The sequence below is a fragment of the Pygocentrus nattereri genome, chromosome 3, assembly GCF_015220715.1.
Source record: "Pygocentrus nattereri isolate fPygNat1 chromosome 3, fPygNat1.pri, whole genome shotgun sequence".
Lineage (NCBI taxonomy): Eukaryota > Metazoa > Chordata > Actinopteri > Characiformes > Serrasalmidae > Pygocentrus > Pygocentrus nattereri.
The window spans coordinates 20,182,862-20,210,513 of NC_051213.1; the positions used below are offsets into that span (position 1 = coordinate 20,182,862).

General features: G+C 41.5%; 1 protein-coding gene across 1 annotated transcript in view; it reads left to right on the forward strand.

Annotated features, from left to right (window-relative positions):
- dpyda.1 (dihydropyrimidine dehydrogenase a, tandem duplicate 1) overlaps positions 1 to 27,652 on the forward strand; it is a 166,847-nt gene that overhangs the window by 134,993 nt on the left and 4,202 nt on the right. Inside the window, exons 19-20 of the mRNA XM_017700381.2 lie at positions 12,851 to 12,993; positions 19,051 to 19,230. Of these exons, the coding sequence (XP_017555870.2) occupies positions 12,851 to 12,993; positions 19,051 to 19,230 (323 nt within the window). The remainder of the gene's footprint in view (positions 1 to 12,850; positions 12,994 to 19,050; positions 19,231 to 27,652) is intronic.

Below are 27,652 nucleotides of genomic sequence, written 5' to 3' on the forward strand. Positions count from 1 at the left end.
CATTTTAGCCTGAACATCATTTGCAGAGGCCTTTAGGTAGAGCAGTTATTGTTAATTAATGGAAAATGTTAAAAATACATAAATAATAGCCAGTCTGGTTTAGAATACATTTTAATTCCAGACATCTGTGACCAATGCAACAAACTGCGCCACTTTCCACATGAGCATTGAAGCTCAAAGGGCAGAGGACCCTGAGAGATTACAAGTTGGGAAGTACTTTAAATGATCAGATGATGAGAAAGATGCTCAGTGCAAAATCCACACTGCCTCCAACTCAGCAGAAAGTGTGTGACTTGATGTGTTAACAAATGTGGCAGGTTGGAAGGGTTTAGTGGACATTAGAGGTGTATATATATATATATATATATATACCATCAGATAGACAACTGAAAAATGGTTTAAATATTGTTGTTTTTAAAGGTGGTTTTGAGAAGGAGAACTCAGGTACTTGTTCTGAAATATCAGTGAGTATTCAAAGCCTGCAAAATGCTGTTCAGGCCAGTCCTATTTAAAATGTAACAAATAGATTTGCTTCTGGTTACTGAGGAATGCATACTGAAATGGAAAGAACCCTTGGAAAACAGCAATACAAAATTTGTGAAAATACCCCCAGAAATTGGAATGCTTGTGGAAATACCCCAGAGAAATAAGAATACAAACTGTGTGTGTGTGTGTTTAGGGAGGAAGTCATGGCTCATGCAGGTTGGTATGTCTCTGAGATCAAGGCTGTATGAGGTTTGATCTGACAAGCATCTCCAGCACACTCTCTCGCATACACACAAATCTTACATTTATGGTTACTGCTTCTCCAATGCAGTCTGACACACTACAGTGTCAGGTAGATCCGTATACATGGTTTGGTTTTATTGTCTGAGTGTTTGGCGTAGACTGTGAAGAAAGTTGGCATGTAACTTTGATCCTGACAAAGCTGCTGAAGTAGACGCTCACAAGAAATGGAAATATTTCAGTTCTTCAGCTGTGTTTTATCAGTGGATCACTTGCATATCTCAGTGGCCACTACTTTGTCAAACCAGAGGAAAATCCTTATAGCTGTAATCTTGGCCCCACTGTTTGGTGCCAATGTATCATTAAAAACTACTAATGATATACATACCCACCTGAACAAACATGAATGGCCTATTCCTCTACCATTGTAATTGCAGTAAAGCATATTTTTTACCTATGAGCTTTGACAAAAATGAGTTTAAAAAAATACAAAGGTGTAAAGTAGAGGAGAGGTGAACCGGTCATGAATTGTTATGGTGGATTCTGATTTCAATTTTTTTCAGCCAATTTGGCTGGTGGAAATTTTTTATTTTTGTTATTCGTTTGTTTACATATTTGTTTGTGTTTTCATAATAGGCTAAGCTTACACTGTGTGTGAGCTAAAATGCATGACACACTAGTATCTGTATCTCTTATTAACAAAATTGGCAACGTGGCAAGATTAACTTTTTGATGGGCCAAATTGGCATTTTGACTCTGAAGTATATAAATCTCTATGTATAGTTCCTAATTTAATGGACATAAGTGTGAATGTGCCTAAAGGGTCACCTGTGGGCTCTTTGTAATCTAGCGCGTCTTTGTTTTGTTTGCTGTGAATGAGGGGCTTGTGGGCTTGAACTCTGGTAGACCATTAATGGTTGAGCTGCTCTGAGAAGTGTGTGTTTCTGTGGGTGTGTGTGTGTGTATGAGCTGGCCTTCATTAGAGTGCAGTGCCATGGACTGGGTGGTGTCAGAGCCCCTCTGAGAGCTACAGGATGTGGGCATGTATGCTGCCGCATAACCACAGCCCATCTTTGGAGAGGGAGTGGGAGAGAGAAAGAAAGAAAAATGGGGGGTAACATAAATGCACCACTCAAGTGTTCCTGTGAGCATGCCCAGGAGAGATCTTTACGGTATAAGTCATGTCCCTCTACCTTTTTTTGTCTTTTTTTTTTTTTTTTTACTTTTTTTCCGTTTATTGATCACATTTCATCCTTTTTCTCCCTCTCTCCATTTTGGCTTTGTGCTTTAATCTGTGGAGAGTGCAGAGCAGTGCAGCAGTGCAGGAGCCTGAGGCTGGGGCTCCAGAGGCTGATGTTACTGCCCCCTCCTCTAAGGTGGTAATGGGGTTGTATTTGTGCACATCAAGCATGGTGATTGTCCTTGTGCAGGTAAGAGAAGCATATAGCGCTCTAATGATAGTGGGGGAGAGGGTTTGTCTACAAGCACAGTTCAGCACCGTCTGAATGCTTCTGCAGCTCACTACCTCATTCACCCAGCCCTGTCTCATACTCTGTATTATGGCAGACTACATGAGCAGGAGCACTGATGCACTCCCCTGCATTCATAGGAGGAAGAGGAGAAGGAGAGAGCTGAGGTGCTACAGGCACGGCAAACAGCACTGCTCTTTATTGTCAGCGGCCTCCTTTCTCAAGTCATAAAGGCAGCCTGTGTATCGAGTACAGGGTCTTTTTCACATTTGCATTTTTATTTACCTAGCACAGTCTCTCCCCCTCTCCTGCTCCCTCTGTGTGGTGCAAGGCTGGTCAGAGAGGAAGGAAGATGTGTAGCAGGAGTCCAGGATGCAAGGGGGCTCATGGCTGTTTAATTTAGAGCTACATGTTTGAGTAATCGGCGCGGCGGTCTGCCGTGTTAGACAGCACGGTACAGTAGGCCTGATTAATTAAAACTGCCTCACCGAGGACGGACTTCTCAGTGCTGTCAAGATTTCAATTTTATGTTAAATATTTTCTAAAGGCCAGATCCTTAAATCTCTTGGGCCGGTAGCAGGCAGTGAGCTGTGAATGTAAGCATAGGCTAACTGCTAATGATAAGAACACAGGGCAAGATGAGGTGCCTGTAATACAGTCATTGGATTAGGCTATCAATCACTGCAGTCTTCAGGGACGTGGCAGAGGAGACAAAACACAAAGAGAAATTAGGAAATTAGGGGGGCAGAAACATGACTGGAATATTTTTATTGCTTTTCTTTCTCCTTCTCAGTAACCCCCATATCTCACTTGCTGTTCTTTTATTTTCTGCTCAGGCTGGATATCTTAGAAGTTACAGTGCTGAAATTCAAAACTGCAGTCCACAGGAAACAGCTCTGCTGATGAAAACATGGGCAGCTTTGATTCTTTTTTTTTTAAGTTACATCAATCTTTTCTGGAATTTTCAAATCATTATTATTCCACTTTTGCTTTTTTGCTGATTACCAAGCATTAAGAGATATCTAATGTACCAAACAAATGTGAAACCCCCAAGCAAAAATCCAAAAATATGTGGAGAGACACTTCAGCCACCCCCTGATGTTGTGACATTTATTTATTTATTTATTTTCATTTTAATTGATGCATGATGTGGATCATTTTCTACTTTTAAGTGTTAGCATTCAATTAAAGGGATATTGTTGTCAGGAATAGTTAATGGTGATCAGAGATGACACAGTGACCAGAGATGTGTGATTAATATTTTAAAGAGTCTCAAGAAGACATCAAACTGGTCTCCAAAAATATGAAAAATGTGGTGCCAACATAGAGGTTAACCGTAGCAGTGCAGGACATGACAAATGTTCAGTGCAAAAAACAAACAATAATTTAGTGAGGACAGAGTCCAAAGATGTCATCACAAAAAAGACATATAATCTAAGAAAACCATGGAAAAACAAACAATGCTCAGAATTACACATACTACAAACATAATGCTTTACAATGACTGTCACATTGATTGGGATGGGGTATTTATAGGCTGTGGTGATTACAATGATTAGAATCAGGTGCATTCAGTATTCCAGAAGGATGGAGTGGGGTGAAGTTGACACAGGTGTGGCTATGACTGGTGTGACAGTAGGTGTGGTTATGGTAGGTATTATAGTATTTTGTCTCTACAGGCATGACTTCTAATGTGACATTATGTCCTGATAGGCAGTCCCCCAGAATTGGCAGTCAGCATACGATCCTGAATGTTCTCCCCCTATATTCGCAACCTCTTCTCAGGCCTGTAATTCTCCAACTTAATTAGACATTGGATAGAGACACTACTTCTGGAAGAGTTAAGAAGAGATTTTTCCACTTCATTTTATGCCAGAGCCCAGTCCACGGTTAGAGCTGATGGCAGCTCAAGAAAGGGTTCTGCCCTCTGCAGTAGACCAAGGTCTACCAGCTTTAAAAGAGACAAAGGAAAGAAAGTTTAGAAACAAAGAAAAGAAAGAAAGATTATGCTAAACTGAGACCACACTTCTTTACTGCTGAATCGCTCGTTTACTGACGAGACCTTGGAATCCAGTGGTGTACTCCTTTGCTAGTAATTAAGGGACGCTTGAAACAGAGTATATCCAGAGTATGAGGACAATAGTGAGTAGGCCATACTCTGCCCTGGGTAGAAATCTATACCAGTCCTTTATCCTATCCATGCAGTAACTCTCAACCTAGCCACTGGACTGAAGGTGATGCCCAGAGACTCACAGTGACAATCTCACCACAAATGCTCTCTACACTTCAGTTGTGGCCTGGGTCTTAGTCAGAGACAGTGTCCTCTAGCAGCCCAAAGCTGCAGAAAACATAACAGAACAAGGCCTCAGCAGTCTGGAAGGTAGTAGATCGGAATGATGGCAGGCCAAAAAACTCTCCACTTCTAGAAAAGTGAGAGTAATTTCCTCTGAGACTAGGAGCTCTATAGCAAAGTAGACAGAGATGTGCACCCAGATGATATGACTGGGTAGTGTTACTATAGGGCCAGCAGGATGGTGATGTAGCACATTGGCTTGCACATGGGCTGAACATGATTGTAGTGTGCCTGGATGATGGAGCAATGTAATTGGATGTCGTAGATGATTGACAAGTATTTGACGTGTAAAAGGCGTTTACTGCCATTTTGGGAAAATAACTGACACAACTAGAGAGGATTAGTACCTTTAAAAGACTTGAAAATATGTTGGTAAAGTTGGATTCATATGGCATTTCTGGAATGGTCCTGGACCTTGAGTGGTGCCTTGTTGAACTTAGTTAATGTAGTTAGTTAGTAGGTAGTTGTAGGTAGTTAATGTGCCTCATGAAGGACAACACATCAGTCTCAGTGTTCTGCAACCTGGTTAGTAAGAGATGGATCATTTGAACCAAGTGAAGAACAGTACTGACCTGGCGAGGGGTTTTCTGATGTATTCTAGATCTGTATAAAATAATGAAAGGATGTTCCCTCCACTCCACCAGTACTAGCTTGATTGCAAGTAGTTCTCTGTTCTCTGTGTCATAGCTTCTCTCTGCTGCTGACAGCTTCTTTGACTTTGCTTGGTTTCCCTGATGTTGGGATATCATATCACCATCACTGCGACAGTGGAGTGTAGGGATTGATACTGAAGTGAACTGCCTTTTCAGATATATGTCTCACTGGCAGCCAGTGTCCAGTTGTGTGGGGAATCTTTTATGTGAGGGCGGATAATATGGAGCTTTCGTTTTTTATAAACCATCAGTAGAAGTCTGCTACTTTTTTTGAAGTTTAAAAAAAAAACAAGTGACTTGGGCTGGAACATACCAGCACCACCTGTAATTTAAGATCCTATTTGAACTAAGGACTGAGGAAAGATACTGAGAACTGGTAAAACTGGTGCTTCTTAGCCTCATTGTAGAGCAGGGGTGTCAAACTCATTTTCACAGAGGGCCACATCAGCATAATGGTTGCCCTCAAAGGGCCAGATGTAACTGTAAAACAGTATAAATGTAACTAAATGTAACCAAATGTAATGTAGAATAAATATAAGTAGTCCTTAATGTTAAATAAATCTGAATTTATTTACTTATTCAACTTATAAATATTTGCATAGATGTAAAAATATGCTTGCTTGTTGCTCTGTTAACATAACATAAATCCTGTTAATTTGTCAGATTAAGAAACTCATATTACTCCATCAATCAACGATCAAACTATCCAAGTGAATAAAGAAAAATATCATCAAACACAAGTTATGACATTAACTAACTCAAAACTTTGTCACAGTTGAAAGGGGCAGAATAACAATACAACCAACAACTGCGAGCGGCTAAGAACATGTGTAAGAGATGTGGCATTTTACAAAAAACAAATGGCTGCACACATCCTTGCAGAGGTCATACATACACTTAATGACAGATGGTTTGATTACAGTAAACATTTGTCTGCAAAAAACACATAAACCTGTGTAAACACTAAATACACTGCTACACATATAAACTAGTATATGTAATAAACAGGGTTTATTTATTTACCTGCTCACAGACCTTCAGCATACACTGCCTCAAAAATGCACCCTCTGAAAAAGACTTAGACGTGCGAGCGATTTCTTCAGCTACAATAAAGCTAGCTTTCACAGCTGCGTCGTTTTGGGCCGTAGCTCTTGTGAACATATTCTGCTGCGATTGCAGTTTGCCTTTTAATTCTTGTACAATTTGTTGCTTTTCTTGAAGGCTAACTTTGGCATACTTAGCTCCGTGTTTGGTATCAAAGTGCCGACGTAAATTGTACTCCTTGACAACAGCCACCGCCTCATAACACAAAAGACATACCGGTTTTTCTCCTTGAAGCACAAACATGTATTCACCTTACCATCTCTCTTGAAACTGTCTTCCATCAGCATCCTGGACATTTTGGGATCAATATTTGTAGCTATTTCTTAATTCCACTTGTTGAAAAAAAAACGCATTGAAGAGTACACACTGTAATCTAGTGGCTTAATGCCTTCGCTTCACGGGTAGCATAATAGGCATGATTTTGACATTGTGGGAAATGTAGTTTACGGTGAATGCATGCTTTAGAATTAGTGGCGGAATAATTAATAAATAAGTCTAAAAGCATGCATTGACCATAAACTCCATTTCTCACAATTCATGCTGATTATGTTACCGGTGAAGCGACGGCATTAAGAAACTAGATTGCAGTCAATCAGATCTTTTAAGCTCTTGCGGGCCACATCAAATGACACGGCAGGCCACATTTGGCCCGCGGGCCTTGAGTTTGACACGTGTTGTAGAGTTTATGTTAAGGTAGTGTAGTAGATAATATAGGGATAATGTGAGAGGGAGAGTGAATCATATTGTCTGAACAACTACAAACCGAAAGTCTGAAACACTAAGGGTGCATTAAGTGGTCTAAAAGGATTCACCAGATGGCTAAAGGGTGTTCCACATGTGATCTTCCCAGTGATGTTGAACACACCACACAGTTTGCTGTGTATTTTTGTTCTGTACAGCTTTCCCACATTGACACGAAAGATAGCAAACGTGAGAAGATCTCTTCACCACGGTATTTTCATATGAGTATTGTCTTCTCTATCACCTTGCTAAGCACCCTGGAATAATGAATGCTTCTTTGAAGTCATCAGTGGACAACAACAACTGCACCTTGGTGAGATGTCTGAAGCACTGAAGCAGAATGCTTTAGAAGGTCTCATACTTTAAGCGCCATTCTTGTGTCACAAAAAGCACACCGCCTGGGAGGAGATGATGTCTGAGTTTGGGGAGTTGGGAGATCCAGCAGGGCAGTTAGATGAAAAACTTGCTCTTATTGTTCTGCTTAAAGTTGTTGAATACCTGCTTGTCAGTTTTCAGAGTCTTTGACTGCATCCATTATTGGTTTCTGTAACCATGCAGAACATGGAGACATATGTTGGATGCAAATGCACAGAGTTTAATGTACACAGTGAACAGAAAAGTACACAGATCATAAACCAAGAACAACACACACTTTGTGTGAATTGCACACACAAAGGCAGGGGCAGAACTTTGCACTGATTGTCAGGTGGTATTTATAGTTCATGGTGATTACAGTGATTGGAATCAGGTGCGTTCAGTATGCTAGTGAGGTGAAGCAGGTGTGGTTGTGGTGGATGTGAAACTAACTCAAGTAAAAAAAAAAAGAGTGAAGTAAGACACTTTCATTCAAATGATGCATTTTATTCTGAACCAGCAACAAAGTGCAGTGCTACCCCACCGCACACACACTCCATCTGTTGACTCCTGAGTTTCTTCTTTCCTGTGTTTTCAGATATATTTTCTCTGTCAGCTGCACTGCTCTCACTGCTGCAGTGAGTATCATAAGATGTGGGTTTGCAAGAATTAATTAGTATATAGAGCTGTGTAAAAGGCTTCATCAAATGCATTATAATTAGATTAATATTAAATAAGAGGAAAATTTACATGGCACCTCAAGTAAAAAAGTGATTATGGAGTAATTTAGGCATTAATTATGCTGCATATTAGAGCTATTTTGTCCATGATTGGAATGATTTTTTTTTTCTGCCTGTTATCCACAGAAATGGTCAAAAGCCACTGCAAATTAGCTTGCAGAATTGCAGTCTATATATGGATGCAAACCAGTACCAGGAGTGAATTTTTTCAAAATATCTATTTACTATTCTGTTTCTTATATCATTACACAAGATTACTTGCAATGTCTACTGTTCTTCGGCTTCAAACCAACTTCACAACGTCAATATTTCAAGATATAAATCAATATCTATTAAATGAAGAACGATTCAGCTTGAAATATGTACCGTTTTTCCTTTTCTGACCTCAAACTCTTGACTCTTTCCTGCAGCAGCTCCTCTTGAAGTCTGTTTCATTCGCAGCAAATCACCAAAGTGATAATGAAAACAATGCTAAAAAATGAATGCAGTTAGTAAACGTGCACTGGGAGCTAAAGGGGTAGTGTGTCAGCTACTGTTCAAGAATCAGAAATATTCATTGCCATCACAGCTTACCCATATTTTATATTTCATGCTCATTCTACTATAACGTGTTTTTTACAATGCGCTGCACACCATTGTAAGCACATGGGCCATAATTTATTGATGCAATACAGCCTTGCTACCTTTTCACATGCTCCAATTTTTTTTTATTCCAGCATAACGGGCTGGCAGAATGAAACTGAAGGCCCTTTTGTGAGCCTGTGCTGAAAGACTCAGAAATCAACTTGACCATTTTATACAAGAGCATGTTAGTGCTTCGAGCATAGTCTTCTCCTGTGTCTGCCAACAAGAGGCAATATTTTGCTTAAATCTTACAAAGCTTTTCCCTCCGTGCACATCTTGTGTATTTTGGCCTATGCAGCATGGTAGATTAGTGATTTATCTGTACATTTGCATCCAGCACAAGCTATATTTCTGTATTACATGCAAATAGGAGTGAGTGTGTGAGCTGTGGGGAGTGCCCGGCCTGCCCTGACCCACTGTGGGAGCACAGGGACGAAAGCTAATGCTGACAGAGAGAGAAGAGATGGCTACAAAGGCGCTCACAGCTCAGCACGCACTGGGTAGACACAGAGCACTGTGGCCTTTGCGGACCCTGAATAGCAAGCATGTGGATCAGAATGCTGAATTATGCATCTTTCTCGGCCCACCAGATAGGCATCACTGAGAGCGGAACCTGAGGCCGCTTTACCCACCACAGAGAAAAGGGCAGTGATGCAGACATTTCCATTCAGTAACAGTTACTTTTGTATTTAACTGATTCTTCCAATTAATGGATTAGGACAGTCTTACCTGTCTAGCTTTTGTAATTTTGAAAAGTATTACTTTGAAAAAGTGAAACTTTTTAATATGTTGGCATTAGTATATATATGAACAGCATCTCAGGAGAATTTGATCATTCTGCAGTGAAAAAACAGTACTGCTTGCTTTTTTATACAAATTCTATTATGTCGCTTTGTTTTATCGGATAATTGTTTAAATGTAATGCCATCGCACCATCAAAGGGAAAAGGTGAACTGATGACATTTTCCTAAATGTCAGAATTATCTTTACACTTTTGTTACATTACATTAAAATGAGCAAAAGCATTCACCATGTTTCATCTGAATTATTTTAACCTGAAATTGGTTATTCAAATAAATTGCTTATTATATTAATGTGACTGTCAAGACAGAAAGCTGATAGCACTGTCAAAGTGAATACGGCTTTGTGTGGCCACCTATAGGCTGAAAGACATAAAGGCCCTGACACTTTGCAAAGAGATCTGAAGGATGTAATGCATGATCTTATTTATTGCAAATGCACAGGATGCCAAGGCTCATTCATGTGCTCCATGTATATCAGCCATTAGTTATTAACGCAATATGCTAATGATGGGTGTGCATGTTTGACTTTTCCTCTCTGCCCTAGAGCCGATCCTTTCATCTTTATTTTCATCCTCCTTTTTTCACTGCCCTTTCTCATTCCCCTCACACATGTTGCCATGTATCTGGATCACTTACTAAAGCACAGATTTGTTAATAGTATGAGCCGTACTAGTGTGTTCCTTTTGTATCTTCCACTTGCCTCAATTACCATTCCCAGCACCACAACATGCAGTGTGGAGGGGCTAGTAGTGTTCATTATGATCCTGCAGGTCAGGTCTGAGAGGATTTCCCTAATTGCCTTTCCCTGGATGTGCTTTTTTATTTTACCTATTCGTTTGATGATTCCAAATTCCAGGCCCCCATGTACTGTCTGATTCCTGCGTACATCTCACTGCGCTTGGAATTATTCATTAAAATAGCAGGTGTTACGTGCACAGCTTGCCTGAGTGCCTCATGCTGATTGACCTGGTTGTAGAAGAGAGGGGAGATGAATGCCTACTACATATGACTATGTCTTCCCCAAGCCCGAGAGATGATCAGAGCTCAACTACAAACCTGAAATCAGGGAACAGTTACAGTTTAAATTCTGACCTGAAATCAGGAGACAGTTACAGCATAAATACTGACCTGGGATAAAGACAAAGTTAGAGCTTAAATACTGACCAGAGATAAAGACAAAGTTAGAGCTTAAATACTAACTTGAGATCAGGAGATAGTTACAGCTTAAATACTGACCCGAGATATGACAAAGTTAGAGCTTAAATACTGACTTGAGATCAGGAGACAGTTACAGCTTAAATTGTCACCTTAGATCAGGAGACAATTATAGCTTAAATACTGACCTGAGATAAAGAGACGGTTACAGCTTTAATACTGACATGAGATCAGAAGACAGTTACAGATTAAATACTGATCAGTAGGGTCATTAGACTGCTACAGCTTACTGACCTTAGATTGGGAAATGGTTACAGTTTAAATATGGATCTGAAAGTTGAACACTGTTACAGTTTAAATACTATAAATACTGACCTGAGATCAGTAGATTGTTATATTTTACATACTAACCTTAGATCATGAGACTGTTACAGTTTAAATACTGACCTGAGATCACTGACCTGAATAACATTTTTCAGCCTAATCTTTATCAGCCACATTTGTAGCATATGGTCCATTACCACAGACAGTAATTTTGACACATTTTCCTCTGCTTAATAAAAGAACAGAAAACTCGTTGACTCACACAACACTAATAGAAGCCAGTGGGCAGATGTGTCAAAATGATTGTCCTTGCTAATCTACAGCATGCTGCCAATGAGGAAGATTGAGAATAGAACGAAAATGCTGGAGTATTTCTTGAAGTATTGACCTGTGATCACCAGGCTACTCAGCAATGAAGCCACCTTGTATGCAAGTACATTGTCCATGAACAACAGGCGTTGTCGTTTCCTGTGGAGAAAAAAAAAACAGCAAGGGACAAGCAGTGTTATTAACACAAAAGCAACACAGCAAGATTGGAAGTACACTGTCACTCAAGCTTGTATTTTTTTCCTCCCCCCCTCCCGTCTATCAAATGAGGTCCCAAGACTTTTCTGCCTTGAATAATTATTCATATAGAAGCAGTATTGTGAATGTACTGTGGGAAGGGCTAGTCACCGAGCATTGCTCATCCATTGCTAATGCAATTAGTAGCCTCAGAAGCTTCCCTAGATGTTTTCTCCAGTTCTATGTGGGCAGTGAGTGTGACCCATACTCGCACTCAAATCCCCAGGCTTGCATTTGATTGTCACCTAGCAGAATTGCTAAGTGTCCCCCAACCAAGTTGACTGTAATTCATGTCAGTAGATTACATGGCTCTAGGTGTCAGGGATTGCATGTTTCATGGGAGGAGTGTGCAGGATGGTGTTAGAGGAGATAAACCCATCACTCGATGAAGGTGAGAGGATGCCTCAGCTCTGTGGTCAGGCAGGCAGCCTGTCACTTTAATCCATAACGCTCGTGTGACCCATGAAACCAGCTGGATTAACACTGGAAACAGGGCCATGCTGTGCTACTTGCCCTGTTCTCCTGACTTTTTTTTATTCATTTTATTTTTGCAGATGAAATCACACAACATTACTTCCAAGTATTTCTGATCTCAAGTACAACATGTGGCAATCTGATACCTTCCTCTTGCAACTGAAAAAGAAAACAAAGGAGACTGAGCAACTCTTCTTATGTTATCTGTGTCATTAATAAGGGTCATTTAACATGAAAGAGAGAGCTGGTATTTGCATGTCTGCCAGTGCCTCCTCACTAGACTTTAGTGACACTGGAGCTAAATGAGGGGAGACAATGTCTCCCACTGATCAATGAGGGAAAAGCCTGCCAGCTAACTGTGGTTAAATCTAATGTGATAAACGGCTCCATCTGTCACCGGGATTGGACTGGAGGTTTTAATTCATTCAGGACACTGAGACCCAGGTAAATAAATAAAGGTTGTAACATTAGGAGGTAGCGGCGCTCCCTGGAGATTTCAGTCTGAAACCAAGTGTGTGTGTGTGTGTGTGTATGTTTATGTGTGAAAGAGAAAGAAAAAGAGTAAGGCAGACATGACTGTGATGCGGGTCATTAATGCTTGGGATGGTATGAATGGAAAGTACATTTTGGTATCAGAACAAAGACACTACTTGCTGATCATTTCACACATATTGGAAGCTTTCTCCGCAAATAAAATAATTCAATATTCTGAAATATAGATTTGTTTATTTCTTGACTTTTTTGTCTTTGTATTTGCATGTGACAGGTAATGCCATTCGTCCCATCGCCTTGCGTGCAGTGTCAGCCATAGCGAGAGCCTTGCCTGGCTTCCCTATCCTGGCCACTGGGGGCATCGACTCCGCAGAGTCCGGCTTGCAGTTCCTCCATGCCGGAGCCTCAGTACTGCAGGTACTGTGGCTGTCTAAACTCATTTTGCACATTTGCTTTAATCCAGCTTGCATCAGGCTGTCAAATACAGGTTCAGCACAGAATAACAGATGTAATTAGCTTGTTAATATGAGGTTCAATTGCAGTTGTTTTTGAATGATATTGTCATTCAGCTAAATATATTGTGAAAATGTGCCTCTCAAATGTAGATAAAGTTTTAATTGGAAAACTTTTGAGTTCAATTAATGTCTAAACATAAATTGTAAACGGAATATTGGAATGTGTTTTCAATGTCTGTATCCTCAATGGGTTGTATCTGGGGAGTAATCAGTCAGAGAATCTGCATGCAAATTGAATCACTATCTGTGAATAAATGCATCCACTATTTTTAAAATATGATTTAATGTTTCAGTAATGCCTCTCCTTCACCCACCTGTTAAGTCTCAACACTTGGGATATGAGGGGCTTTTTTGTAATGCATCCAGAGACTCATCCTCTGAATTAATATGAAAATTTAATTATGGAATAAAAATGGGCTCTTGATCGAATCATAATGCCTTCAATTACAGATTCTCTGCTTTGAAAAGCCTTAATTTGTATTTCATCTTCCAAAATATAATCACTATTTGTGAAGCGTTCTTGCTTTTTAGACAGATTTTTGTTTCTCTGGGATGAAAGAAAATATATTTTGTTGTTTAAGTTTTTAGCTGAGGATTAGTCTTGTGAATTCTGGCTTGGATTAGGATGGAACTTGGAAGTCTGTAGTTTGTTTAGGAGACACATTGTGTCATTTGTTCAGTGATGGCTCAAAGGCCCAAGACTTTTTGAAATTGCTGCTGCAAAATAACCACACACAGATAGCAGTAGCCTTTTATCATAGCCAAAGACTAAAGCATTACTTCTGATGGTAATAACACACTCTCCAGCCTCTCTGCAATGTTTTATCCTAGGGGAAGTTCACAAAAAAGACTTCATCTTCCCACATGCTTCAGGAATGCTGGCTATGGCTATATCAATGGAGAGCAAGGCACATTTATTGAAAAATGGCAGTGAAAGAGTGAGGTGTAATTCTGACTCATACAATCAGGGAGTCTTGTAGTCGGAATTGAAGGAACATAGAAGGCTTGAATGGGAGAATCAAGGTTCTGGGCAGTAAGTATGTTGCTGTCTGTTTCAATGCTAGAGACACTTGTGCTATTGTCTCTAAGTACCGATTGACTCTGCGCCGCATCAAACATATTCTCCATAGAACAAACAATATAATGAAGTCCATTCATATCCTGTATTGATTTCTGCTTAGATCGATCAGGGTGTTTTGTCACTCTCTTGTTATTGAAGACCAGCTTTCTGAAGTCATACATTCTAGACAGCTGCTTACCAATATCCTTTTTGATTATGCTGTGTGCCAAATGGAAGCAATGCTGAACAACAGCTATCTTCCCTTCCCTTTTAAAGTGGCTTTTCTTTCCTGTGTGCCTTCTTTTGATACAAGAGGACCAGTCTGTAGCTAAAGATATCTCACCAAGCCCATATGCTGGAGAAACTGATGCGATCCACTTGTCGATCAATACTTCTTAGTTGATTCATTACCAAAAACATTGCTTCACCCTGTAGGGGATTTCTGCTCTGTATGGGGCCTATTGCTTTCTGCATGTATGTGTGTGAGATTAACCTAACTGCTTTTATTGTCTACAGCTGTTCACGAGGACATAAAGAGCCTGCTTTTGCACTGGCTTTTTCTCAGAAATATTACACCAAGCGTTCATGTCACCTCTGAGTTATTGTAAAGGACTGCTTCTCCCTTTTTAATAACGTTCACCTGTTTTGGTAGGTTTTCTCCTGTCCTAATGAGATATTAAAATTCCTGTACTTAGCAGTAGTGGAAGCATATTGTCAAAGTGTTGTCATCGGAAGGTCTTTTGGGGCAGTGGAGCAGTATTTCACTAATGGCCGGGCCAGTTCAATCTTAATGATCCACGCTGCAATTTCTGCCCGTTCTGGTGCATGTAAACAGCTGTGAGCTGCAATAAAGGAGCCATCATCAGGTAGCAAAAATGACTTGTGGCCGAGAAAACATCAGGAATTCATAATTCGGGTTGAAACAGCTAAGTGTCTCTGTAGGGAAGGAAAGATCAGACAGCACAAAGCAAGCTTTTAACAAGCAGCATGCTCCATGGTTAAGATATTGATTGAAGAAGCACTACGTACAGTATTTCTATAGATGAAAACAAAAAGAAAAGGTTATGTGCTCCCTTCAATTCACAAAATCCAGTAAAGGGGGAGGGTGGTGGTGGTTGGTTACTGGGTTTTATTGACAAAAGAAAGTAAAGAAAATTCCATATTCAATTACTTTTGAAATGTATTCACCTCCGCACATGTCTGAGATCCGTTGCTGTTTCACACAGCCAGTGTCTCTTACCTGGAACGCAATACAAAATATCGGTGGCTAATATCCTCTGGCATATTGGGCATAATGCTCTAATCAAAAGGACAAGAGCTTCATACATAGTCATTGTAACATTTGGATGCCAAACTGAATTAATCTCTCTCTCTTTTGGGAAGATGGTGCTCTGCTAAATGCCAGAATTTTATCACTGGAAATAAAAGAGCTGACAAAGAGAGTGTGTGGGGGGGGATCTAAAAGCATTTGAGATCTCAGAAGGAGTCGAAATCAATGCACAGCCACAGTTTTCAGAGTAGATAAAAAGGACCTGCTGCCTCGATTGCCTGGAAACTACTTAGAAATTCTCACTTCGATTTATTTCAGGAGTCAGCCACATTAGGACTAAATGCTCTGTAGCAGGGCATCACATCTTTGATGTTCCCCACCAAATGAGGAGCACTAATGGACATATTCCTCCACTCAGTGCAACAAGGCTCAGATTTTACAACTCCAGCCATGGGAAGATCACAAATTGTTCTGTTTATCATAATTAATGAATTCATTCACTTTCATTCATACATATTTCATGAGCAGTTGTATAAATGAGGCTGCAGTGCTTTGACTCAGAGTACTCATTTGCCTTTCGGAATATGAATATTTAGGTTTTGGTTCAATTTTAAAATCTTATATCAGGGTCACTTTTGGTTGAAGTAGTAGGTTCTTTTAGACAGAATGTGTAAAGTTTGACTTTGAAATTTTAAACTTTTGACTTGTAGAGTATCATAAAAACATTTTATATGATCCAAGGCAAACAATTAGTTTAGTCAGTCACTAATATTTTCCTGGTCTTAGTTCAAACTGTTAGCAAAAGCATCATTGTTTTTTGTGTTCGGTACATGGCATGTGTGGCTTATTCAAGCGTTTCTGCCCTCCTAAATGACATAATTACAGCCATTGTTAAATTACATGTCCAGCATTGTATTTGTCGAAATTAAATCAAGGTGAAATGTTATCAAATTTAATTGGACTCTTTTTGTTGTTTATTTATTTTTTTCGTGTGTGCTTGTGCGTATGTGCGTGTATGTGTGTGTAGAGAGACAGACGGCTGGTGCAGCAGAGCAGAGTAACAAGTTTTATGCAAATCAGAATCCTAACGAAAACATACTGTATTTGTAAGCCAGACATGGGCAGCAGAATAAATGGCTCCATTTTCTCAGCATGTGGCATTCTGACTCAGATTTAATTTTTAAATACACAATTGACACAGCCATGCTTACATCCCCAGGCGTTCGTTGTTGTGACTGCTTTTGTCTGGGCGGGGTAGTGAAATCTGAGATAAGAAATGGCAGGGAGGAGTCGAGGTGTGCATATAAGTCAGGAGTCAGCTGTGAACGGTTTCTGTATAGCTGAGAGTTTATCCTGTGAAAGGTAGCGCTTAGCTATTGCAGGCTGATGTCAGATCAGTGATGGTGCTGTGAGATAAGCGTGTCTTATCTGTTGCTTTAAGACTCCCTGTGACTGCTGTCTGAAGTGCCACAGACACATACACAAAGGCCCAAGTCCCACTGCTCCATGCAAATCACACCTGCTAAGCCCAGAATATAAGAGCCAATCGAAAGGGCTTCAACATGAGGTTTGGTTCAGTTGATTAGTGGATTAAGCTGAGATTTATCAGGCTCATCTTTGCACTGTGTATGAGGGGAGCATTTATTAGATTTCTTTAAAGGTCACCTGTAGTATCTCAGGATGTGTATATCCTGCTTGCGTCAGTCGTTTTGATGTAATGGTGCACGTTTTAATCAAGCCTAAATCTCTTGCTCGGTGTGTGTGTGTGTGTGTGTGTGTGTGTGTGTGTGCGCGCGCGTGCGCATGTGGGCTTTTGTTTGCGTACATTTTCATACATTTTCATAACAGAAATATCCTGATGTGTAGGTAAACCAGAGAAAAACATGCCTGACCTATAAAGTCAGAACCAACAGAGCGATTCTGACTTCATGTGCTTTTTCCATCCATCCATCCATTTTCTAAGCCGCTTCTCCGTCAGGGTCGCGGGGGGGTGCTGGAGCCTAACCTAACAGTCTTTGGGCGGAAGGCAGGATACACCCTGGACAGGTCTCCAGTCCATTGCAGGGCAGACAGACAGACACAGACAGTCACTCACACACTCACACCCAGGGGTAATTTAGCATGTCCAATTGGCCTGACTGCATGTCTTTGGACTGTGGGAGGAAACCGGAGAACCCAGAGGAAACCGGAGAACCCAGAGGAAACCCACACAGACACGGGGAGAACATGCAAACTCCACACAGAGAGGACCCTGATCACCCGGCCGAGGAATCGAACCTAAGCCATCCTTGCTGTGAGGCGACAGCGCTACCCACCACGCCACTGTGCCGCCCCCAAAAGTTATATGTGATTTTTAATTTTTTTAACTAAAAGGGCAAAACCATTTATTGGTTACTAAAGTTAAGGGTTAGGGTCTAAGTTTCAAGTTAGAAAATTATTACATTATAAATTCAGAACTATGACAATTAGTGCTAGGCCTTTAGTTCAAGTAAATAAATGTCAAAATACCTTCTAACAATGAGAACAAAAACTCACGTCCATGCTGATGCTAATTTCTGCCTGCACCTCTGTTAGATTTTTAATAGTGTTCTAGCACTAAGCTAATGCTGGTGCACATTAACATTTAACATTCTGGCTTTGCGCTCCGCCCCGTCCCCACTTGCATCTCTCTCCCTGCAGTCCTTACCGAGGTTTGTTGCTCAGTCTCTTTCTAATGGTGTAGTCATGAACACTGACCTTAACTGAGGCAAGTGAGGCCTGCAGTTCTTTGGATGTTGCTGTGGGGTCTTTTGTGACCTCTTGGATGAGTTGTCGCTGCACTTTTGGGGTTATTGTGGTCAGCCAGCCACTCCTGGGAAGGTTCACCACTATTCTATGTTTTCGCCATTTGTGGGTAATGGCTCTCACTGTGGTTCACTGGAGTCTCAAAGCTTTAGAAATGGCTTTATAACCTTTTCCAGACTGATAGATCTCAATTACTTTGTTTCTCATTTGTTCCTGAATTTCTTTGGATCGCAGCATGAGGTCTAGCTTTTGAGGATCTTTTGGTCTACTTCACTTTGTCAGGCAGGTCCTATTTAAGTGATTTCTTGATTGAGAACAGGTGTGGCAGTAATCAGGCCTGGGTGTGGCTAGGGAAATTGTAGGTTTGGATTTCTTTTTTTTCCCCTTAATGATGAAGACTGTCATTTATAAACTGCATTTTGTCTTTACTTGTCTAATATTTAAATTTGTTTGGCGATCTAAAACATTTAAGTGTGACAAGCATGCAAAAGAATAAGAAATCAGGAAGGTGCAAACCCTTTTTCACACCACTGTATAGACATAGCCTATGCACCAAGGTTTGTGAACACCTTTCATTTAATTCAGTTTTGGATCCCAAACACCACTCCAACTCATCCCAAAGTTATTGGATGGTGCTCTGTAACTCCATAGAATGCAGTTCCACTGCTCCACAGCTTCATATTTCTGTAGCTTCATGTGTGACTGCTCCAGCTTGTCACATCCTACTGGAAATGCTTCTCTATGGAGAAGCTGTGTGTGCAATTGAATGAAGGGTTGTCTAGATACTTTTGGATTCAACATATTTTATATAAAACCAGAATGTGTTTTTGTCTGTTTATGTGCAGGTGTGCAGTGCAGTGCAGAATCAGGACTTCACAGTGATAGAGGATTATTGTGTGGGGCTGAAAACTCTGCTGTATCTAAAGAGCATTGAGGAGCTGCAGGATTGGGACGGCCAATCTCCTCCCACCATCCGCCACCAGCAAGGCAAGCCTGTGCCCACACTGGAGGAGCTGGTGGGGAAGGTGAGTGAATAACACCCACTTTAAAACCCTGCGCTTCTGCCTTTTAACCCATCTCTAGTCTTTACAACTGTTCTCCCATTCTCTCTGCTTTATCCTTTTTTTATTATAGGCCTCTGACTGGCCATTAGTAGTAACAAACTGTAATTCCAGAGCAGTCAGAGCAGGTACTCATTAATGCAGCATTGGCATTATAGCTGTGGACTATTCATTCATGTTACATTGTTATTACAGGCCAGGAATTCACATAATTACAGCGCTGTCCAAAGCATAAAATGCCCACTTGTATGGTAAAGCAATTTCATATAGCGGCAGAGAACTCTGTGAATTGATGTAGTGCAGAGGTTAGTTTTTATGGCACTGTGTTACAGTACATCTGTGAGAAAAAAGAAGGGAGCCTTTTGGGTGAAAATGACCATAATCTTAACCTAATGAAGGGCAGGTCACAGCTTGTCTACTAATAAAAGCAATAATGGCAGCGAAGAACCACAAATGTCAAGAGAGCTTGTGGGAAGGGGCATGGTTTGCTGTGGGATCTAATCTAAAACCTAAAATACAAAAGTTTTCTTTGAGCTGCAGGAAAAAAGTAATTGGTTTACTTGAAGGCTGCAAGTTTTTTTTTTTTTTCCATTTGCCCAGGACATTTACATAACAGCAACATCATAATAAGAGAGAAACTGAAAATGAGATTGGACATAACAGCCATTCGCACATTCATTGGCTCATGTTTTGCATGTGCATTCTGCCTTTGGTAATCTGTCTTATTATTTGTGCACGAGAAATTTTAGGCAATATGTAAATGAGAAAAACTTCAGTAAACTCTCTTCAAAGCGGTGCATTAGAGGCCTTTATCAGATCACAGCGTTCCTGCTAATACACCAGCTCAGGGAAGGCTTTGAAGCCCGCGCATGCTTTCAAATGCACCGGCAGCGCCTTTCGCAACTTCTGACGGCAGGACATCTCGCCATGGTGGAGCGCAATAGTTTAAATGCTAATGCCAAACGAGTGGCAGAGAATGAGGAAATAAATGAGTGGGAAGCAGGCAATATCGGAGGAGTGATAAGTGTAAGTCATTTCTATGCCAACGGGACGTTATTGCTGGAGTCGTCGGCATGCCGACAACAATAACAGCGCCGTTGCATGAGCGGAGGGAGCAGCATTTTAGTAAAGTGTTGTGTAGAAACATGAGTGCAGACAGAGCTGTGTGGCCCAGGCAGCCCCAGGCAGCGCAGCACCAGATCTACTGCCATACACTAGAGCGCAGTGACACACAGGAGGGAAAAGCCACTCAGCGAATGGGTCACAGCCAGGGCCACACCAGAGGCACTCTGATGCGAGTGCACTGCTACAAATCAATGCCCTCAAGTTCCTGCGGCCACCACGATTTACTTCTGCTATTGTAAACTCCCGAACCACTGCGCACAACTTCCGCTGGAGAGATTATGTCTCTGGCCTTTCGGATGCCATTTCAAAGTTTTTCATTATTCCACTTGCTGCTTACCAGTGCAGTTTACTGAGGGGGAAAAAAGAGACTCAAGGTAATCCTTTAGTATAGTTAATATAGAGAGGGTGTTGTGGAATGTTCTATGTGTTGGGTGCTGAAGGCTGAAGATATTGCATGTCAGCCTCTCTCCTGTATTGCCCCCTGCTGAAGCCCTGACGGAGGCCTGTGATTGACAGCTCACCTCTGTGAGAGTTTTCCAGGACTGGAGAAGGAAAGCATCTGTACAGACACACTTCATCTGCGGCACCAGAGAGGGAAATACAAAGATTGACTGTGTCAAACAAAAGGCAAGAAGTTGCGAGAGAGGGAGGGGCATTTACACTTTAAGTGTGTGCGGCAGAGGAGTAGAGCTGGAGAATAGGTGAGCCACAGAGAGGATATAAGGCAGGCTAGCAGGAAAAGGCAGTTTGATAGCTCTATAACTCAAGAGATGGAACGTGAGAGCGAGAGGTTGAGTGCACAGAAGTCACTGTCACAGCAATTCACAGGAATGGCAGTTGATAAAGGGGAGCCTAAAGCGCCGCTCAACTAAAGACATATTTTCTCTCTCTTTGTTTAATGTAGGCAGTCAGAGTGCTGTCTCAAATGGGCAGCCTCTGTAGCGAGCGTTGCTACCTCAAGGGATGAGCAGCATATCTTTGATGCCTAAGTGTGCTGTGCCATTTGGGGCTTTCCATGCGTTCCCCCCCCCCGGTTTTCTTCTAGTTAATGTGTGTTAGATTTTTTTCACCTTCAAAGCAACGAGAAATGCATGCAGCATGTCCAATAAAAAGCAGCATGCTTGACCTCATAGTGCAATATGTGCAGAGAATGTGAAAGACAAGTTACTGCTATCACTGCTATGCCATGTCTGTGTGCTGCTTTGCTGCCCTTTTTGACCCACATGTGTATTGCTGGAGACCATTAACGCGATGGCCAAAAATCATATGGAAACAGTTTTTCCTTACCCCAAAAGTAGTCGATTGTGTTTAGTGTCTAAAATTTGCTTCTTTAGTTTTTACTGGAGTCACAAGGTATATGTAGCTAATAACAGAAGCTTTTATCTATTACTCAGCACTGTGTACTAGTAATCAAAGCTCATGAAGTTGTTTAGTAGTGTTATGTTGTTTCTAATGCTATATGATGTGTTTAAAAGTGAATGGACACAAGACAGAATTCTCTAATTCAGACTTTAAGATGTCTAAGTGTTTTTAGCTATGTAAGAAACTTTTGTCCATTTTTTAAGGGAAAAGTTTTGTAATTTGATGCAAAGTATCCCCATATAGATGGGGAAGCCTGTGCTGCAGGTACCCACTAGCTGGGAAACAAAAAAGACTGCAGCCCACCACTGTGTGGGAACATGGGGGAAACCGGCAGGTTCTGAAGCCCTCCCACAGCGGCCCTGCTAGTGACCTGACCACCCACCCCCACACCTCTCCTTTCTCCAGCCAGGCCAAACAGGGGGTGGAATATAGGCACACTGAGAGGCAGCCAGCAGGTGAGGTGCATGGAGGCTCTTAAATAGCAGTTTGGCTGGCAGTGTGGTGCCGTGTTGCCTGGCAGGCCTGTGGTGGTAATGAAGCCTTCAGCCAGCCTGCTTTACCCTCCTCAGCGAGTGGTCACAGCTTGGCTCTCATGCCGTGGTTAGGGAGGGAGTGGCTGGAGCAGATGGAGTGTGTGCGTGTGTGTTTATGTGCGCACAGCTATGTGCCTGTGTGTAAAGCAACAGAGCGATTGCCTTTCAAACCCAAATAAAAGAAGCAGATTGTTGTTACCTTAATTCACCATGTTTCACTGAATGTGCCTCTTGATCCTCTAAGAACATTCATAGTGTACATTCCTCTCACTTGTAAGTACTGAGATAGCTTGCTCCATGTTATTTTCTACATTTTAGTGGAATTTCCCTAAGCAAATTCTGGTCCCATAGTGCATTGCAACCAGCATGCTGTTGCACATGACTTCACTGACGTAATGAATCTAATCTAACATCTGCCATCATGGCAGGCAGTGAAGTGGGGCGAGTTACAGCACTTACATAGTGCAGTTTGGATCAAGCATGCCAAATCTCTTCAAAATGTTGCTTTTTTTACTGTGAATACTAAAAAATAGTTTGTGCATACTGTGATCAGCAGCGTAATCAGCAGACTAGTTTTTGTCAGTGGTTTTCTTTTTGTGCAATAATTCAGCTTGTGTGATTAGACCATTGTTGTAGTTGGGTGAAAAACATGAAAAATGTGCAAAGAGATGCTGCTACATTAGTGATTTTTCTGTAAATGTTGTCAGAACAACGTAGGCCTACAATGAATTTCTGTGTGCATGAGAGGACAGATGCCTCAATATCAGTTTTTTTTTCCTCAAAGGGAGACACATTTGTTATATCATAATAGGCCGAGAGATGCTGAGAGACTACTTTCAAAGCCATAATCCAAGCTCCCATCTTTTAATCCAAAAGCCCAATTAAGATCATGTTTATTTTATGTGACATATGGAATCATTAGTGCATGAAGCTGTGAGCAGGCAAGGCAGGCCTGTAGAGAACCGTTTAGAGCATTGCTTTAGTGCATATTAGATGTGAGAGGAGTCAGCAAGCCTCTGTGCCATTAGCCTGGCCAGTGCGAAGATGTACAGTTATTGTCATCGGTGTGGGCCTGCTCAACGGGATTAGCCTGTACATATCAGACCCCTGAGACAGGTACCAGGCTTCTCTCAGAGCCTGCTGTCATTGTGACGGGCAGAAGCCTTTTACTGTTAGTCCATGTTCCTGTATAGAGAGGAACAGTCAGTGTATTGTATGTTAAATTACAGAGTATTCTAGAGATAAGGTTGATTGAAGGCATCTTTCCACTCAATCAGCCTGACTTGTTGGATTTGTATTTTTTAAAAATTGCCTCCTTTTATACAGAGAACTACAAATGATATCTATAAAAACTATCTGTCTGAGATTAGTAAGTCACTAGTGAATACCTTTCTTCATTTGTGTACGTTTGGATAATGCAGAGAGGTTGAAACAGGTTGCTCCGCTTCTCCAATGATAATTTCCTGTCTGCTAAATTGTGCTCTGTATTGACAATTACTTGTGTCAAGCAGCACACCTCTCTCATTTATTATCGCAGATGCACTGATGGGTTATTTGTTGTCTTCACTACCACACACTCTTGATTTACAACTTTGCTTTGAGAGGAGGGCAATGCAAATGAAAAAAGGAGCTAAAATTCAAGCTGATGACAGTTTCTCTTGTGTGTGTCTGTGTGTGTGTGTGTGTGTGTGTGTGTGTGTGTGTTTTGGGAAAAACACTGCATGCAATTAGGAGAGTTTGTGTGGTTGCTGAAGACATGAGCTTGGCAGGCAGGGTGTACCATGCCACCCAGCACTTTCATTAAAGCTCACACAGCTCAGCGACTCAGGCAACTTTTCAATAGACGGCCGCTGAATTATTACACAACAAATAGGCGGCTATCATGCAGAACATGTGGGACGTGGCGGAGAGGCTGCTTTGTCTTAATGAGCCTAAGTGTGTGTCTTCCTCACTTTGTACCATGCCCAGTACTGAGTTTGACTTGTCCAACGCTTCCCTGGGCATTCCCTCTCTCTCCCTGTGGTTTTTGCTGATGGGCCCTAGAGCCTAATATACATTTTAATGCTCTGTAATGGTTGGGTGGGAGGACAGGGAGGGGAGAGAGAGAGAGAGAAGAAAAAGAAGAAAGAAAAACACTGTGGCTGGATTAGGACTTTGTGTTGTCGCTGGGTTAAATTAATGAGGGCTGAACACTCAGAGATAAATTTAGGATTTCATATTTAATTATGGCCCACTGCTGTAGTTTAGTAAGGATAAATCACACAATTATTATGCTTCAGGGTTGTTTATATTTTTTCCCCTTCTGTCAGACTCATGACCGGATGTCTTTCCTTAATGACAATGGAGAGCAATAAACCTTAATGTTTTATCATACAGCGGCGTTTTGCTGGCTGATGCAGGCTTGTCAGTCTGCATTGAGGAACTCTCCGGAAGAATATGCATATCTCTGGCTGCTTCTGCTTTGAACCTTTCTTTCATCTGGATAGCTTTGCGTGTGCCCAGCTTTGAGTTTTCACTTCAAACTGGTGGCACGGCATCCTCTCATTGTACCTGCACAAACCGGAGGAGTGCAACATCTAATCTTTTGATCAGCCTTTACAGTAATAGACTCAGACAGCATATGAATGCATTCCGCAAAACGTGTGGCTTATGAATGCATAAAGAAATTGAAATGATGGAGTGCCTTTTGCAATGTGTTGTGATTTTTTACTGCTGGTCTATTAAATGCTTTTCACTAAGAGCATTCTCTATGATGCATTGATGCCACACATACAAGTGAATTCTTTTTACCAGTGAAGATGAAGATGCTCTTCATCTCCACAAGCATTTATGTGCAATAGCTTTGACAGTGAGCTTCTACAGTGAAAACTCCAGGACGAGGCTTTGTTTTTCTGCTGTGTCAGAACAACTTTGCAGCATATAACTTTCCAAAAACAAAAGCAGGAGTGATGAGACTGTTAGGCTTCATTTCATGTTAAGGCTAGATTCTAAATATGTAGCTGCCAAAAGATTTTTGCCATATTTCCAGCATTAAATTCTCCATCCTTCTGTTGTGATTCATCAGACCTGCCAAAATAGCTCTTGCCATATTTCCCTCTTCTCATGTTGATAATCTAATCTTTTTTGTGGAGACTGTTCATTAGTTGCTAAAATGAAGAATTGCCCCATACATTTGCTGTGCATGCCTAACGGTGTAGTGCAGCAGTTTAAAAACTAGCTAAACTGATTCTTAGAATTAGGTTAAAAGTAAGTAATTAAATATTGAGAATTTCTGCCAGGGAAATAAAGAAATGACAGTGAAAGCAAAACAGTCTTCATTAGTTTTCCAAGTGGAACGAAAGCCATTTCAGGTGGGCGTGCTCAGATACTGCTCTCATTAGGAGCTGTAGTAACTCACAGTGCTTACTCTGTGGGGGCTATATTTATCCGAGCTTAAGAGGACTTTCGCTTATAATGTTGACAGGCATGTCTGGAGCTCAATTTCAGAGGATAATTCAACATGGAAGTGTCTGCAAAAAGCAGAAGCAAATAAATTTGAAGTACCAGCCAGTATTGATCACCCTGTGTGTTTCTGGCTGGCCTGGCCTGCTGTGCCCACTAGCCGTTCTTTTCCTCTCTGCCGCCAGAGTCGGGGGGGTGAAATGAATTTGGAGTGCTTGGGCTGGTGCGTGTGATTGCGTTTTCACACAGGCACTGCGCCACATCCCGCTGCCACAGCTGCTTGCCCATCACACCCGCTGTTTCCATGCAACGTTGCAGGAGCTGCAGGCCAGCCCCTAGTCCTCGGCAGGCTGAAGACAAAGTGTCTGCCAGCCGGCCCCATAATTCCCCCTCCTGCGTCCAGGGCAGCGGCGTGTGGAATTCTCTCACTCCAAACTGTCATGAATATGGTAATCTAGGGAAATCACCATGAGCAGGTACTTCTCCGCTTAAGCACACGCCAGGAGATGCGGTGCTGTGGCAGAATCGGCCAGCTCCGGCCCCCCTCCCATCAGCTGCGCAGCAAGCAGCTGTGTGTGATGATAATGGGGTGACTGGGCGAACCTCGCGTCAAATTACCTCCTCATGAATCGCACAAGATAGAGAGAGGATCGGAGAGGGGCCATAGAGGGAGTTAGGGAAGAGAGAATAGGAATGAGGAGAGAGCCAGATTGAAAGAGAAGGCATTAATTTCACATTTGCATGGATTCCATTACAGTGGATTTTATTAGGCACACTATAGCATGGAGGCAGCAGCACCACAATCAGGCTCGCAGGTTCAGGGGGGAGCACCGAGACTCATATGTTGCTCTGTCCGTTTAGCTAAGTGATCTGTCTTTCCTTACATAAATGTCTACATATATTGTTGCAGTGTGCAACTGAATCCCCCTCTCTCTTATTTTGTAGTCACAAACGCATGCATGTCTGAGTGAAGAGTTTTTCCAACCCAGTTCAGAGAATCTAGAGCACTTCAGTTTTTACTGCATGCACGTTATGCAAAAGTCTACAGTCTGAATACTTCTCCATATGCGTGCAGCATTCAGGTCCAGGTGAAAAACGTGCTTTGGAACACTGCATGGTAATAACAGCCCATATCAGACAGCATGTTAAGTGCATGCAGTGAAATAGGATCACTTCTGTGGAATAACATTGAGTGCATTAGCTTGCAGCCTCCACTTTGAGTGAGCAGGCAATCCCTGCTCCTTGACATGGTAATGTCTTAAGCCTGAATGGCAAATGAATATTTTTGCAAATATATTGCATGATTTTACAGTACAGGGCCCTCAAAAGATACAAACGTGCTAAAGCAAGGACAGTAATCTCTTAGAATCACTCGGCATGACCAGCATAAACTTTCATTTCACTTTTTATACACAAACAATTTGTATAATGTGTGCTTTGTGCTTTGGGGAACAGAGATGTAATATTGATCTAACATGCCTGCCAACATGTTTTTTAAGCATTAAAATGTAGTCGACTTGTACAATACATAAACAGCGTTTCAGCCTGTTACCCACATGCAGTGAAATCAGTTATGTTCCTAGTTGCGAGGACTTAAAACCGCTGAATGTTGACCAAAAGGATCTCATTAATTTTCGACAATGAAAAACAGTGGCCACTACTCAAAAGCGAGCAGTGAGGCTTTAATGCAGTCGGACAGGCTGGCTTTGAGCTTTTATTCTCTTCTCCTACATGTTTGTTTTTCTCTGATGCTCTAATGAGGGATGCAGCATTGATGCCTTAGTACACATGGCATCTAAAGCCCAATGATTCAATAATCACTAGTAAGCATAAATACCAGTCTCCCTGGTGAAGAGATCTTAAAGGAGAATGCACAGCAATGAATAAAACCAAGAGAAAGATCCAGAAATTCAATACTACACAGA